The sequence below is a fragment of the Micropterus salmoides genome, unplaced genomic scaffold, assembly GCF_014851395.1.
Source record: "Micropterus salmoides isolate LMB-PRFRI ecotype aquatic unplaced genomic scaffold, ASM1485139v1 Ms_hic_scaffold_23, whole genome shotgun sequence".
NCBI lineage: Eukaryota > Metazoa > Chordata > Actinopteri > Centrarchiformes > Centrarchidae > Micropterus > Micropterus salmoides.
The window spans coordinates 2,651,490-2,665,226 of record NW_024041484.1 but is presented as its reverse complement, the minus strand read 5'-3'; the positions used below and the strand labels follow the sequence as shown (position 1 = coordinate 2,665,226).

The following is a 13,737-nucleotide window of genomic DNA, read 5'->3' as shown; positions in this document are numbered from 1 at the left end:
GAAGAAACAGAAAACCACAGCCACAGACCCTTCTGGACATTTTCACCTGCACAACAGAGTGTTCCTGACAGGAAACACACAACATAAATATGCCATGAAGACATAGGCTACTTACAGCACAGACTGGCCAAAATGAATATCAGGGACCATGCCATGAACAGGGTCAGAACTGGGGTTTGTTTCTGCTCTTGAGTTACACCCTTTTTATTATATAAAGTCTATGGTTACACCAGAGCAACCGTTAAATCAACACGCCTTAACTTCAGTCAACTTTATAAACTTTATTGAATACATACATACACTGTAAAATATATTACTGTAATTTAACAGTAAATGACTGGCTAATAATTGCAATAAATTCACAGTAGTATACTGTGATTATTTTCTACAGTAACCAGACACAACAGTACTGTAAAATTACAACATGAAACGGTAATAATCATCATATTTACTGTAAACTCACAACAATTTACAGTAATATTACAGTAAATTAGTAATATTCACTGTAACTAAACCACAATATTACTGTAAAACTACGCTATTTTATTGCTAAATTACAGTATGGCGCAGCACACTAATCACAGTAATTACTTGTAATGTTGTTTACCATTTTCACTGTATTATTACCACAACTAAGTAGCCAGTAAATTGGAAAACAAAATTACCCATTATGCATTGTGAAAGCTTTTTTACAGTAATTTATTGTGAGCATTTACTATGACAACAGGATTCACAACAACTGGCTGTAATGTTACCAAAAATTACCCTTCATGCATTGCAGAAGCTTCATTACAGTAAATTACTGTGAGAATTTACTGTTAAACCTGGTCATTAATAATAGTGTGTGCAATTTCATTTATAAACACAACATTGCACTTTGTTGTAGCTATTCTTGTGAATGTTTATTGTACCCACAATATAAAAGTATCAAACAGAATGAACAACATATTAATGAATGAATTTGTGATCTAAGAGTGGGTAGCTGCATTTTTTGGCAACTTGGGGTTAGTTGAACAAGCAAGTAAGTAAGTAAAGTGTACTTCTTATAGCACCTTTTACAGAAAAAACAGTCACAAGAGTGAAATAATAAAGCCAAGAGACAACAATGACACAAAGCAACAACAACAACAACAACGTAACAATAGTCATAAATAATAATCAATCACAACATAAGTTACAGCAATGTAAAAATCATAAAATTGTCAGTCAATAAAACATAAGAGTAACGGACCTTAAAACACAAATGTTTGTATAATTTAGACAGCATGTGGCGAGACAAAGGCCAGCTTAAACAAAAGAGTCTTCAACCGCAGAGACTGCAGAATGTAAGTCTAAGGGAAGAACATTCCGCAGAGGCCACCACTTGAAATGCATGATCACCTTTTGTTTTTCGTTGAGCGATAGAAACAACTATTAAGCCCTGTATTGAAGACCTAAGTGGCCTAGTGGTGACATAAGGGTGAAGCAGGTCAGAAATGGACCCAGGTGCCTGACCATGCAGGGCTCTATATATGAAAACAAGCACTTTAAACTGAATCCTGAACATGACAGAGAGCCAATGTAACAAGATTGGTATAATGTGACTTGTCCTGCCAGACCTGGTTAACAGCCTTGCTGCACTTAAAATATGTCAACTCAACTTTGACTTTCTTTTACATGGGAACTTGAACTTCAGTCTCCTTAGTGAAAGTCCTGAGTTTACTTCACTTGTCCATCCACCCCACCACCCTCCTTCCACAGACTTTGTCACTCTTCCACTCTTCATACTATGTCACCATAGTCACCTGACTTCTTCTGCCACTAGAGGTCGCGGCCAAAAAAAAAGCTAAAAATGATTTGTAATAAGCTAAATAATAATCAACCTATACAGCTGTTTTTCTGGTGAAGATGGGTTGGACAGAGATACCTTTAAATTTGCTAACAATGTGACCTAAGGGGAGAATAAACAAAGAAAATAAAATCAGGCCCAACACAGAACACTGAAGCAGGCCACAGGAAAGAGCAGCAGTTTATGTAACAACCCAGTGACACAGAGAAGCACCTCTTCGAGACATAGGATAAGTACCAGTCCAGGGCTCTCCCAGAGATATCAACCAATGCCTAAGCCTTTGAATCGGGATGCTGTGATCTATACTATCAAAAGCTGCACTGGGATCCTGCAGCACCAGAACAGAGCATTCACCCGAATCAGAAGACATCATTATGTCAGTGGAGACTCTGAGAAGAGCTGTCTCAGTGGAATGCTTCTGATGGAAACCAGATTGGAATTTATCTATAATACTGTGTGCAGTCAAGGCGGCAGTGAGCTGTTTGGCAACAACTTTCTCCAAATTCTTTGAGATAAACGGCAGAAGATAAAAAGACCAATAGTTTTTTGGGGGGGATGGATAAAGATTAGCCTTTTTTAAAAGAGTTTGGCCCTGACATCTCTAATCGTAGCCACAAAAACAGAAAAAGTTGCTGCTATCATTATCAGAAAAGACATGTTGTTGATGTCAAACAGGACTTCAAAAAAATATCTAACTCTTTAGCTGCTAAACGTTCCACTGTGATCACTCTACTGTCTCTCTGCTGTGTGGTGCTGTGCAGGTCGTGTACAGTGGGTTCATCGGAGCCTTTTCTCAGAGAACAGCTGCCTGCTGCTGCTGGAAAGCAGGTTGATGAGAGCTGTGACACTAAACCAGAACAGTGAAGTTGTGGACTGTAACAATGAGCTGGAAATAAATTTGGATTTTTGACACTAATGAATCTGAATCTCGCAAATTTTGGGTCATCACTGACAGGTGTAGTGTCCCATGAATATTAATTTTGCATTTATAAAATGCAATGGATTGCAGGGTTGTACATCTAATGAACACTACTTTTTTTGTTCCATTGGAATTTTATCATGAATAAATTTACGCACTCTTGACACTCAAACTCAACGGGCGACAGTAAATATAGCCCCATATAGCAAACAGGGAGTGATTTCAGACACAGCCTAGGATTTTGTCCTACCTCTGGTAAAATTGCAGAAAACTTTCATCCACATAGTATTCTTTCCATTTTCTCACCCCTAGAAGTAGTAGGATTTATTGCAATAGTGACAATAGAATAAGAGCAGTTATGGTATGATCAGAACAACTGGATGAAGTGATAAAGTGATGAAGAAAAATAAACCTTAAAAGGCCTGAAAATATGTTTTCTCAATCATGAACACACATGTTCTGCCAAAGTTGGACAGTTTTGAGGCTCAGACAGAAAAAGCTGATGTTGGAATGTGTTTGTGCACCAATCAGAGTTCTGCAACATTTGAACAGGTATGATCAAAGCACACCCACATTAGCTCTGTTGAAGGAAGTTGCTTATTCATTTATTACTTTTTAATGTTAGATACACAGTTTTGAATCAAGTTTTCAGAGGCTTTACTAGCAGAAGACCTCACTGGGTAGAAGACTAGTATTGCTAGTTAAATCGGCACAAGGGGTAGAACTATAGGAACAGTTAAATGTAAAAAGCAGTGTCAGCGGTACAAACACTATAAAGTAGATATCAACAATAATAGTCTTCTGCACAGGGCCCTTAAAAGGCTGGGTCAGCAGTGCCAGAGGTGTGGACCCCTATTGACCCCACCACTTCTATCAATTTCTGTACGTTGGGTGTAGGCTATTAGTTAATAACTGATAATTGGAAACTTGATAAGTACAAATGTAAAGCACAATATATAACCAAATAAAATAATAAAAGCCTTCATTTTAACTAAGGGGCTTCTATCAAAAGACTGTGCTGCCTTAATACCCTTATCATTTCAGTTTAAAATTTCAAAATAAAAAACGAGTTGCCACATGGTGAACTCTGAGCCTTCAGACACCTGAGAGTCCGTGGCATGCTTTGCCCAGTTAGTATTCCAGTTGGCTCTGCTTAGGCTACATTCAGCTAATTCAGGTAATTCTTATAATGTTAAGTTAAATTCCAAATGCATAGGCCTACCATAGTAGCAGTAATACGAGTAAGTAGGTTCATGTAGCCTGTGAGCTAACACGGCGCTCCTCCAGGCAGACCGGCGTTGATTGGTCCATGGACAGGCCTGCTATGTGGCAGCTGCCGTCCTCCTATCAAACGTGCCGGGGCTGCTGACTCTGCGCGCTGATCCAGACTCTCTCCTCCTGCTGACGGACTGAGCGGTCTGCATGGACTGTTTGGATACATCAGGTACATTGACACTATCCAAATGAATTACCTGGTCTAGTGGGCTATGGCATTGTGGGCTATTTTTAAATAGGTTTCGGCTAAATGCAGCCGCACCGGTAGGGTACCTGTATCTGTGCGGCTTTTGCTGCCCCCTTCTTTGTCCATCGTTTATTTTAGTGGGTGGGTTATGCAGTAAAGGTAGTTTATGTTGGGCCTATTTTGTGTAAAATGTAGCCTACTATGTGCTTGACTAAAAACCCGAATGCTGTGCTGATGTTTTGTGCATGTTGGTGTCGCCCTTCTCAGACGGATTGATGCTGAAGATCCGGGGCTGAGATGAGATAAGCGTCCTCTATGTCTCCGCCGAGCTGCTGCAGCGCCGAGCACGCAGGAAAGAAGCTGTCACTCTTTAGCCCAAAACGCCGGAATACAGAGATTTAGCAGTTTTTTTAGCCAGCGCCGGAAAGGTTCGCCTTCTATTTGCACCCAGATCGCCACCTCGATAATGGTCCTGACGCTGCTCTCCAGAGGTGATGTGAGCTGAACGTGCGGGGAAGCCGCAGAGGAGCTGTCCGTCTGTCGAGGTGCTGATGCGGCTGTGACAGAAGCGAGCATGGCTGCCGGGAAGTTACTGCTCTACGCCGGGCTCTCTCTTTCTCTCTGCGCCCTGGGCATGCTGGCCGTGGCGATGTGCTCCGACCACTGGTACGAGACTGACGCCAGGAGGTACAGGGAGCGGTGCCGAAGCTTTTCCAGCCGCCGCAAGGACCCGGGCTTCATCTACATCCCCAACAACAGCCTGCCGCTGCGGGCCAGCCGGAGCAGCCTGCCCCGCTGGGAGGAGAAGCTGCTGCTGGCCCGGAACCGGCGGCAGCTGTTCGCCATGAGCGCCGCTGATGAGTGCAGCAGACAGTATAACTCCACCAACATGGGGCTGTGGAGGAAGTGCCATCGGCTGGGCTTCGACCAAGAGATCGAGGACCTCATCCGGAAAGGTAAGATTGAAATAAAAAAGTCAGCCAGCTAAAGAGGCTGGAATTGTTGCAGAAACAGCAGCGTGCATTTCAGACACCAACACGTACGGCCGGGGTGTGCTGGGAAATTAATTACCCTGCTCTGTGGTGATTGCTCCTTTGACCAAAGGGCGAACAAGGGCATCGACCTATTTTCTTGCTAAAGCAAATGTTTGTCCAAAGGCACGCAGAGAGTCACTGTCACTCAGCGTGAGAGTGGGCATGAACGGCCCGTGGCTGCAGACTGCTTGTTGTCATGCTATTTTGCATTAGGGGTATGTTCTATCGGAGCTCAGGTCGGATTTGGAGCTCTCCTGTAGTTTATGTGGTGCTCGCCTGACCCTGCAACTGCAATGACATAATCATTCCAGGGTGTATGGGTTGGCCAGTAACCACTTAGCATGAGACAGGAAGATGTCTCTTTGGTCCTATATCCCCCATCAAGAGTTCACTTATAGGTGCATTCTACAAATGGTCTTGCTTTGTTCCAGGGAAACCTTTACTCCGTTTCCAGAGATCCAACACTTGGCTCTAGATCTGTTAGGTCTAATGTGCATGGCTGGATTCACCTGCTAGGTTGACTCCAAGCAGAAATGAGCTGCAACCCCCAATCTTCCCCCACTCTGGACATGTATATAGTGTTCTATATATGCTGGAATAATACATGGCCCACAGATTAATTTACGTGTGCACCTTTTAAGCACAGCATCACACACTTCAAACTAGATTTTGACACAGGCCCATTTTCAAGTCATGACCTCAGTGGCAGGTAAACAACCACAACACACCTTAAGGGATGGTAACCCAATGATGAGGCATGCCATCATTTATAATAAATTATCATTCATCATTTATCAGATAAAATACCCAACATTTGCATGTTACAGGTTCACAGAATTTTAAGACTTCTTTTGTGGTTGATATCATTGAATACAGTTTGAATAGTGTTTTGGATAGCCGGTGCTAGATTTTTAAGGCCCATACTGATATCAGTATTTGGGTTTGGGAGTTTAAAAAATCTGATAACGATATTTGTGCTATAGTAATCTTTTTAAATATAAACACGTAGCATTAATAAACATTCTTAATATCCTTTTTTATTGTGACCAAGATACTTGCTGAGCAGGACATTTTAGTGTAAAAATAAACTAGTGCTGTCTGGTGGAAACACTATGTAATGGTGACACTGTTTCCAAATGACTTCAGCACCTCTGTACTGCATCTTGTTCAAAAAAAGACAGAACAACTTTTGATGTGTTTTTAAAAAGCCCCCTGAAGCAAATGTGTGATTTGTAATGTTGGACTACATGAATAAAATTGACTTGACTTTTGTACTTCATCTAGACTAAATATTTAATCCAGTGGTTCATGAAACATGATGAGAAACACATGAATACAGCTGTTGAATTTTTTGGGCCCTGTCAATTCAAAAGTCTTTCAAACAACCAGCACAATTCCTGTTTTCAGAAAGGTCTTTGTGACCAACGTCAAAATTCACTTATGGCCCATGTAGTTGATGATAGGGTGGTGATGCAGTGGATAAGACACATGCCCTTGGTGTGAGAGACCCATGTTCGATTACCACTGTATCCCATCCACCACTGTGTCCCTGAGCAAAGACACTTAACCCATCATTGCTCCGGAGGCGTGCGACCTCTGACATGTGTAGCAATTGTAAGTCGATTTGGATAAAAGCGGCAGCTAAAAATGAATAAAAATGTGAAAAAAAGAGATAAATGATACTACACAGGCGTGCTGTGTGTTAAAACAACAGGGAGGCTGAGATTTTTAATGGAGTTTATTGGTCCAAGCTTGTGTGTGTGCGTGTGTGCTTCAGCTGTGCATTCCTTTGAGGATGCCTCAATGGCCTTGATGGCCCACCATCTGCGGTAATGGACATCCCACAGTCAGTGTGCTCAGTGATCAGATGAATGCCTCCATAGAGAGGTCTGATCTATTCCAGCATGGAAAAGCACCGCGTGGTTTGCCATCATGATGCATCTAACAATACCTTCACGCTGATGGGTCACTAAGGACGGAACTGTGGAGAGTAACATACCTGTGTGCTTTACATGTAGGCCTACAGCATAGTGATCTACTAACAGCACTTACAACATTCAACTGCTGGATCGGGATACAGGGACATCCAGCAGCCAACCACAGCACAACCAACAACAATTAGTACCACTACTAAAACTACATCCATTTTTGTTACTTAGGCCTATCCAAGCGGGAAGCTTCCGGTCTACAATATGAAGCCAATGCGGAAGTCCCTGAAACCTGTATTCGACAGGTTTCAGGGACGACTCTTCTGGTTGCAAAAAGAAGTCCGGCTCTATTAGAAATAATGGTAAAATGAGCCTACTTCTCAGCTGATTTATTACCTCAGAAAACACTTTCCTGATGTGTTTATGGTCTCAGTCGCTAGTTTCAAGTCTTCTTCAATACAAAATGATGTTCATTTAGTAAATTATGGTCCCATTTATTTTGAAATAGACCATAAAGCAGAGTATGTTTCAGGGTAGGATTATCTATAATTGACAAGTCGTTACCATGGCGACCTGTCAATCAGGCTAGAGTGACTCGTACCCTTGGCACTGTGTAAATTTAACCAACACCACTGAAAAAGCTTATTAGGAGTCGGCTCTTCACTTTCTCTGGTGAGTACATTTAGTTTTAAGACTGTTGTTCGCTAGACAAAGTTGTCAGACCTGTTAAAATGAGTTACAGCTGCACCTAGCTAAGCAAGCTAGCTAGCTCAGCACACGGCCGTTAGCGCTGCCGTATCGTCACTTCCGGGCACTTCCTGGTTGCAAAAACTCGACATGGCGGTGCCCTATCGGCCAAACTCGAGGCTTCAAAACGGCAGTCCACAAACCAACGGGTGACATCACGACGACTACGTCCATTTCTTATATACAGTCTACGGGCCTATCCTTACTGTTCCTGCCACTACTGCTTCTGCTACTGCTACTGCTTACTACTGTTGCCTCTACTACACTTCCTACTGCTTCTGCTACTGCTACTGCTTACTACTGTTGCCTCTACTACACTTCCTACTGCTTCTGCTACTGCTACTGCTTACTACTGTTGCCTCTACTACACTTCCTACTGCTTCTGCTACTGCTACTGCTTACTACTGTTGCCTCTACTACACTTCCTACTGCTTCTGCTACTGCTACTGCTTACTACTGTTGCCTCTACTACACTTCCTACTGCTTCTGCTACTGCTACTGCTTACTACTGTTGCCTCTACTACACTTCCTACTGCTTCTGTCACTACTTCTGCTGCCCTACTGCTACTAACATTGCTAGCAGTATTTCAACTACTACCACTACTTCAACTACTACCACTACTTCTGCTAGTACTACTACTACTACTACTGCAACTGCTACTGCTAGTACTGCCTCTATTGCTACTTATCTACTGCTACTCTTCTGTAAAAATCTGAGAGATTCAACATTTGAGGAGATATTGATTTTTGTATCTAGTCAGACTTGTGAGAGTGGGGTTGCATTGGGGGACCTTGGACCGACCTCTGTATTTCTAAAATCCTGGCTACAGCTGTGTTGTTGACAGGTCATGTTTAATGTAAATCCAGTATCTCATGAACCTGGCATTGCATTCACACTACCCAGTAGCTTTCACTGATAAATCATGTTAAGCTCTGGGCCCTGTCTGCTGCTAGCATGCATTTTAGAAAGAACACAACTCAATTTTTTTAGGGATTTTGGGAAGTCAGTGGTCAGAGCAAAGCACCATAAAGTCCCCCGCCCCCTCCCCCCGCATGCTCTTTCACTTTTATTCCGTTTTAATCTCTAAAGTCAAATCACAGGCATCCATACTGGATGATTTCTGTATCTATATCCACTAACTGGTGATTCCACATCCCACTGTGCCCATGAACCTTGTGAAATGACAGGAAACATTCATGCACAACTCTAATATCACACATAGATCTAAAACCTGATGATTAATGTTCTGTCCCTTTGAATAAGATAATGCTGTTTTCATATAAACAAACATAGATGTTATATGTCAGGAATGAATCATAATCCAAAAGCACTTATCATGTCTCTGTACACAGCTCAATCCTAAATCACTTTTACATTTAATAATTCTGAAACTCGAATCTATTCATTGGTAAATGGTAAACAGACTGCATTTCTGTGCCGCTTTTCCGCCTTAACGGACAAAACGCTTTACAGTTATTGTATGTGTATCCAAAGCCTGGTATATCTTATTCCTCTGTACCATAGAGCTCCACTGTTGTCCAAAAGCACACCAACAAGCCATTCTGTTGAGTGTCCTTCATTACCATAAACACACACACTGTAGTTTATTTTGACTCAGTCCCACATACACCGTCCTGCTGCCACAAATACTCACTAGAGCGCCAAATGTGGATTAATCCTCTGCTGAACAGTCCTCAGCAAATGCACTATTTCCTCCTGTTTGAGGAAGGTTGGATAAAAACTACAGTAGCCAGCTGTTTTAGGTAGTTTGTTAAAAATGAAACTATATACTTGCAAGGCGAGATTTATATTTTCAGTAGGAACCGATGGGCTTTGAGCTGAGATCCACAGAGAGGGTAGGGAAGTTATATTGAGAGACGAACACTTTGGTGGTTTTGGTCTCTAAGTGTACATACACCACCTGGCAGCAATCTAGAAGCAATGACATCGGTGACAGTTAAAAACTATATTTTAGTTAATCCATGGACAGATTATGAAACAACGGGGGCCCAGGGCATAGGTGCCTAAAAGGACCCTCTATGTAACCAGCAATCGTCCCGCTGGATGAAATTTGCACCTGAACTTCAGTTTGCTCACTCTTGAGATGCAGAGAAGCTTTCTGACTCTGAGCCTAACCAAAAGCTCCCTGCCACACTGACAGTCCTCTCCACAAATATTATACAAAATACAATACGCCACTACACAACATCATCAAAATGGAAACTGGTGGTCCAGATTATTATTTCTCTCATTAAAGTGACTCTGCAGTCAAGCATATTTGAAAATCTTTCCCATTTTAATAAACATTCCAAGAATGAATAACATCTCTATACTGAACACATAGACTTTCTAGACAGTCACTTCATAAGGCTTTTTCTTAGGGGCTCCTGGGATTTTGTGCCCATGCCCAAGGGGCATATTCTGTAAATGAGTTTATTACAATCTTCAATATTTGAAAATAAATTTAAAAATGCCATTATGACATTTATATTCATAGGCATTTTAGTAACAAGAGACATAGCCTGAAACAAGTGTCTCAATAACCCAACTAAGAAGCAATCTAAAAGTGGCCTACAAGGAAAGGGACACATGGGTTGGTATTCACTCACTCTTAAACCTGGGTACTATTTTCACATATTTTGGTGTCAAAATGAATAGTAGGTACAAGAAATCTTGGATGCTTCAGCCAGCAGGCATTAAGCAGCTGCAGGGGCTGCAAAGTATTTCTGCGAGGTAATTGCACCCGTCAAAATGGAATCCACAAAAAGTGCTTCATTTTACAACCGACAGGCCTGGTAGACCTGGTAACACTTCTTGTTTTTAACCAGAAACAGAAGTCTCGTTCAAGCACAATTCTCGCTCTGAAATCTCATGAGAGGAGTTTGTGGGATACACTGAAAGACTTTATTACCTTATGTTACGCCTGCAGGGTATCTTGTGTTTGGTCATGTGTGAGTATATGGACGTTTCAAGTGGGCTCTTAATCAAACACAACTAAGTCACACGGATGTATCTCTCCATAAATTAACATATTTTTGGTATTGCATTTTTTGCATTTGCATTTCATATTTTGATATTTAGTCAATATATTGTGCATCCCTTATAATAAGTAAGTAAAATTTATTTCATATAGCACAGAGCAAGTCTTTACAAGAGGTGCTTTACAATAATACATAGGCTAAACAGTAACAATAAAAATGGTAAAATAGTCAAGCAATAAAACATAAGCAACAAACCAAGCTTACCTAGTTTGTTGTAGGCCACATTTTGGCCTTTGTCGTGGCTCCGACACTGATATCCATGCAGCTGTAGTTGTAATGTAGTTGTGTCTGGGGTTTTTTTGCGGTTTGGTTTGTAAAACAAACTGCTAGCAGCGGTGCTGATACAGCAGATTGTGAGCTGTAGTTTCTTTCAGTAGAAGATGACTGACTGAGACCAGACCAAACAGACCAAAGTGTGAGCCCATGTCAGAGTGCATATTTTCCATTTGCATTTACAGTTTCTGTATTTGCAGTGTGTTTTCTAAATGCTGTGCAGGTGTTGTAGCTGTTTTCATAATATGCTGTGCGTTAAGCTCTCCGGGCCACTGTAATAGCTTCTATGTTTATTGATCTATATGAAATTACTACTTAAGATCTCTCTGTGTGTATATATATATATATATATATATACCATGTAATTATCTGTGTGTGAACATATTGAATAATATCGTTGAAGATGAATTACTTCGAGAATCAATCCAAAGGAACATCCTAATACAGAAAAGACTCAGATCGGGACATATTCTGAGTTGACACGCGGGTGTTAGGGTTTTTATGTGATCATCCTCTCCTCCAAACAGGTCACTGCCATACCAGCATATTGTTGTTGGTGCTCATTCATCGTACAACTTACGTTGATAAGCCGAACAGCTGGCATATGTTAGCTTTGTTTCTGATTCTGTGACTGGGCACAACATGTGGTCTCCTGCTGTAGGAGCAGCTCACTGACTCTCATTCTGTCTGTCACAAGGAAAACCTGGAGAGAGAAAGGTAAAGATAAAACAGCAGCAGATGAGACGAAAGAGAAAACAGAATGGAGGAAAGCCAAGCATGGCTGTGGAGATGGGGATGTCAGAGAGGCGAGGATTAGGGAGGAGTGGGGTCTGTGTGTGTGTGTGTGTGTGTGGGTTGGGGGACGGGGGGGTCCTCATCTTCCGCCATCTGTTGTCGCTCTGTGAGGAAAACGCCTTTCAGGTCCTAATCAAGACATTCACAGTCCCGTCCAAGCACAAAGAGCAGGGAGAGGCCCCAGATTGGATTACCTCGCTCCCCAGGGGCCCTGTATCATGAGGCGGGCTAACAGACACTACGGGAGGCTAAAGGTGCCCCATAGGTTTCTTGCCAATGACGCCGCTGGCAAAGATGCTCATCTAATAGACACGTGCAAGTGGTGGAGGGCGTGCGGGGCGGCTGCTTTCACTAGTTTGCCTGGCTGGTGGATCCTTATTAGGGCCTGTGTCTGCCAAAGCGTTTTTTCCCGAGGCCAGGAAGGACCTCCACAGAAATTATGTATCGTAGCAACCACAGCATCTCCAAAAAAACATTGCGCCTCCAAAGCGCACCCTAGCGCTCCCAGCTAAGCGTTTTGAGAACAGCAGCTGCCGTTTTTAGCTGGTAAAAAGCGCTTTGGTGGACACAGGGCCTTAGGAGATGTTAGCTAGAAGCAGAACATTTGCCTCAAAGTTCAGTCATAGTGACAATGAAAGGAAAAGGCTTGTTTCATTGATTGTCTGTAGTGTGAAGAAGACCTTACATGTTATACATAAATCAATGGAGTCATCCAAGGGTGAACCCATAGTGATCTGTTTTAATATGACTGATTTACATTGTTGGACACACAATCCAGTTTCAAAAAAGGATCAAAACAGATGAACTGGAAATATCATCTTTTTTGCAATTTGATTGCTGACCTGTCAGCTGGACATCCGGGCATGTATCACTTGTAGCGGCAGGCTAACTTCCAGTTTAGCCCTCCGCTAACGTGAATGGGGGTTTCTACATCTACGTGCAGCTGGTGCAGCCTTTTAAAATGTTATCAACCGAATGGATCACATTCTGATGGCGAAACGAGTCATTTCGCTCTGGTTGTGACGGTCAAAAATATTGATCCACCGTGTTACAGCCGCTGTTTTGGCAGCTAGTAAGAGCTACTTCAAAGCACAGGGCACTTCCTACCGGCTTGGAGGTGTTGCGAGGCTACCCAGCAAACCAATCACAGTGCTTACGGTCCACGTCGCCTCGACGTGTAGTTAAATTTTTGAGGAGGTGCACGTCTGGCTAAGGCGTAGGTGACGGCGTGTGGTAGGGGGCTACGCAGAGGCTACGCAGTCGATTCGACGCAGGAGTATAAATTGCACTTAAAAAGGGCTCTTTGGGTCGCAGTTACCCGAGTAAAGCACAAACCATTATGCAAACGTTGTGGTGGAAGAGGTAGAAGGTTTTTTTAAGACGTGTGAAGTGTTCTCTTTCTCTTACTGTATAGTTCCTCTATGAAAGTATCACTTCACTGTGAGGTTGGACAGGAGGGATGATTACATTGACTCATAACTCTTTCAATGTACTTAGGTCATGTTTGTGTTGTATTAAGATGTACTCTCCCATTTAAGATGGCTCCAGTTGAATCTGCAGCCAGATTGTATTCAGTGTAAGGCTGAGGTATTAGAGGGAGGTTATTTATGTGTGAAATGGTTTGCTGTGGCCACAGCAGCAGACACGGGGTTCTCTCATCTTCCTGGAAACAGTTAAATTATTCAGACACATGTGGCAGCACTCCTTGC

General features: G+C 42.3%; 1 protein-coding gene across 3 annotated transcripts in view; it reads left to right on the top strand.

The window, feature by feature from the left end:
- The first annotated feature begins 3,979 nt into the window (after positions 1–3,979).
- tmem178b (transmembrane protein 178B) overlaps positions 3,980–13,737 on the top strand; it is a 146,563-nt gene continuing 136,805 nt past the window's right edge. For 2 of the 3 annotated variants that reach the window (XM_038739142.1, XM_038739140.1), the window contains exon 1: positions 4,175–5,165. In XM_038739142.1, the coding sequence (XP_038595070.1) occupies positions 4,784–5,165 (382 nt within the window). In that variant the 5' untranslated portion in view covers positions 4,175–4,783. Of the gene's footprint in view, positions 5,166–13,737 lie in introns of all 3 variants that reach the window. The other variant, XM_038739141.1, reaches the window with a different exon arrangement.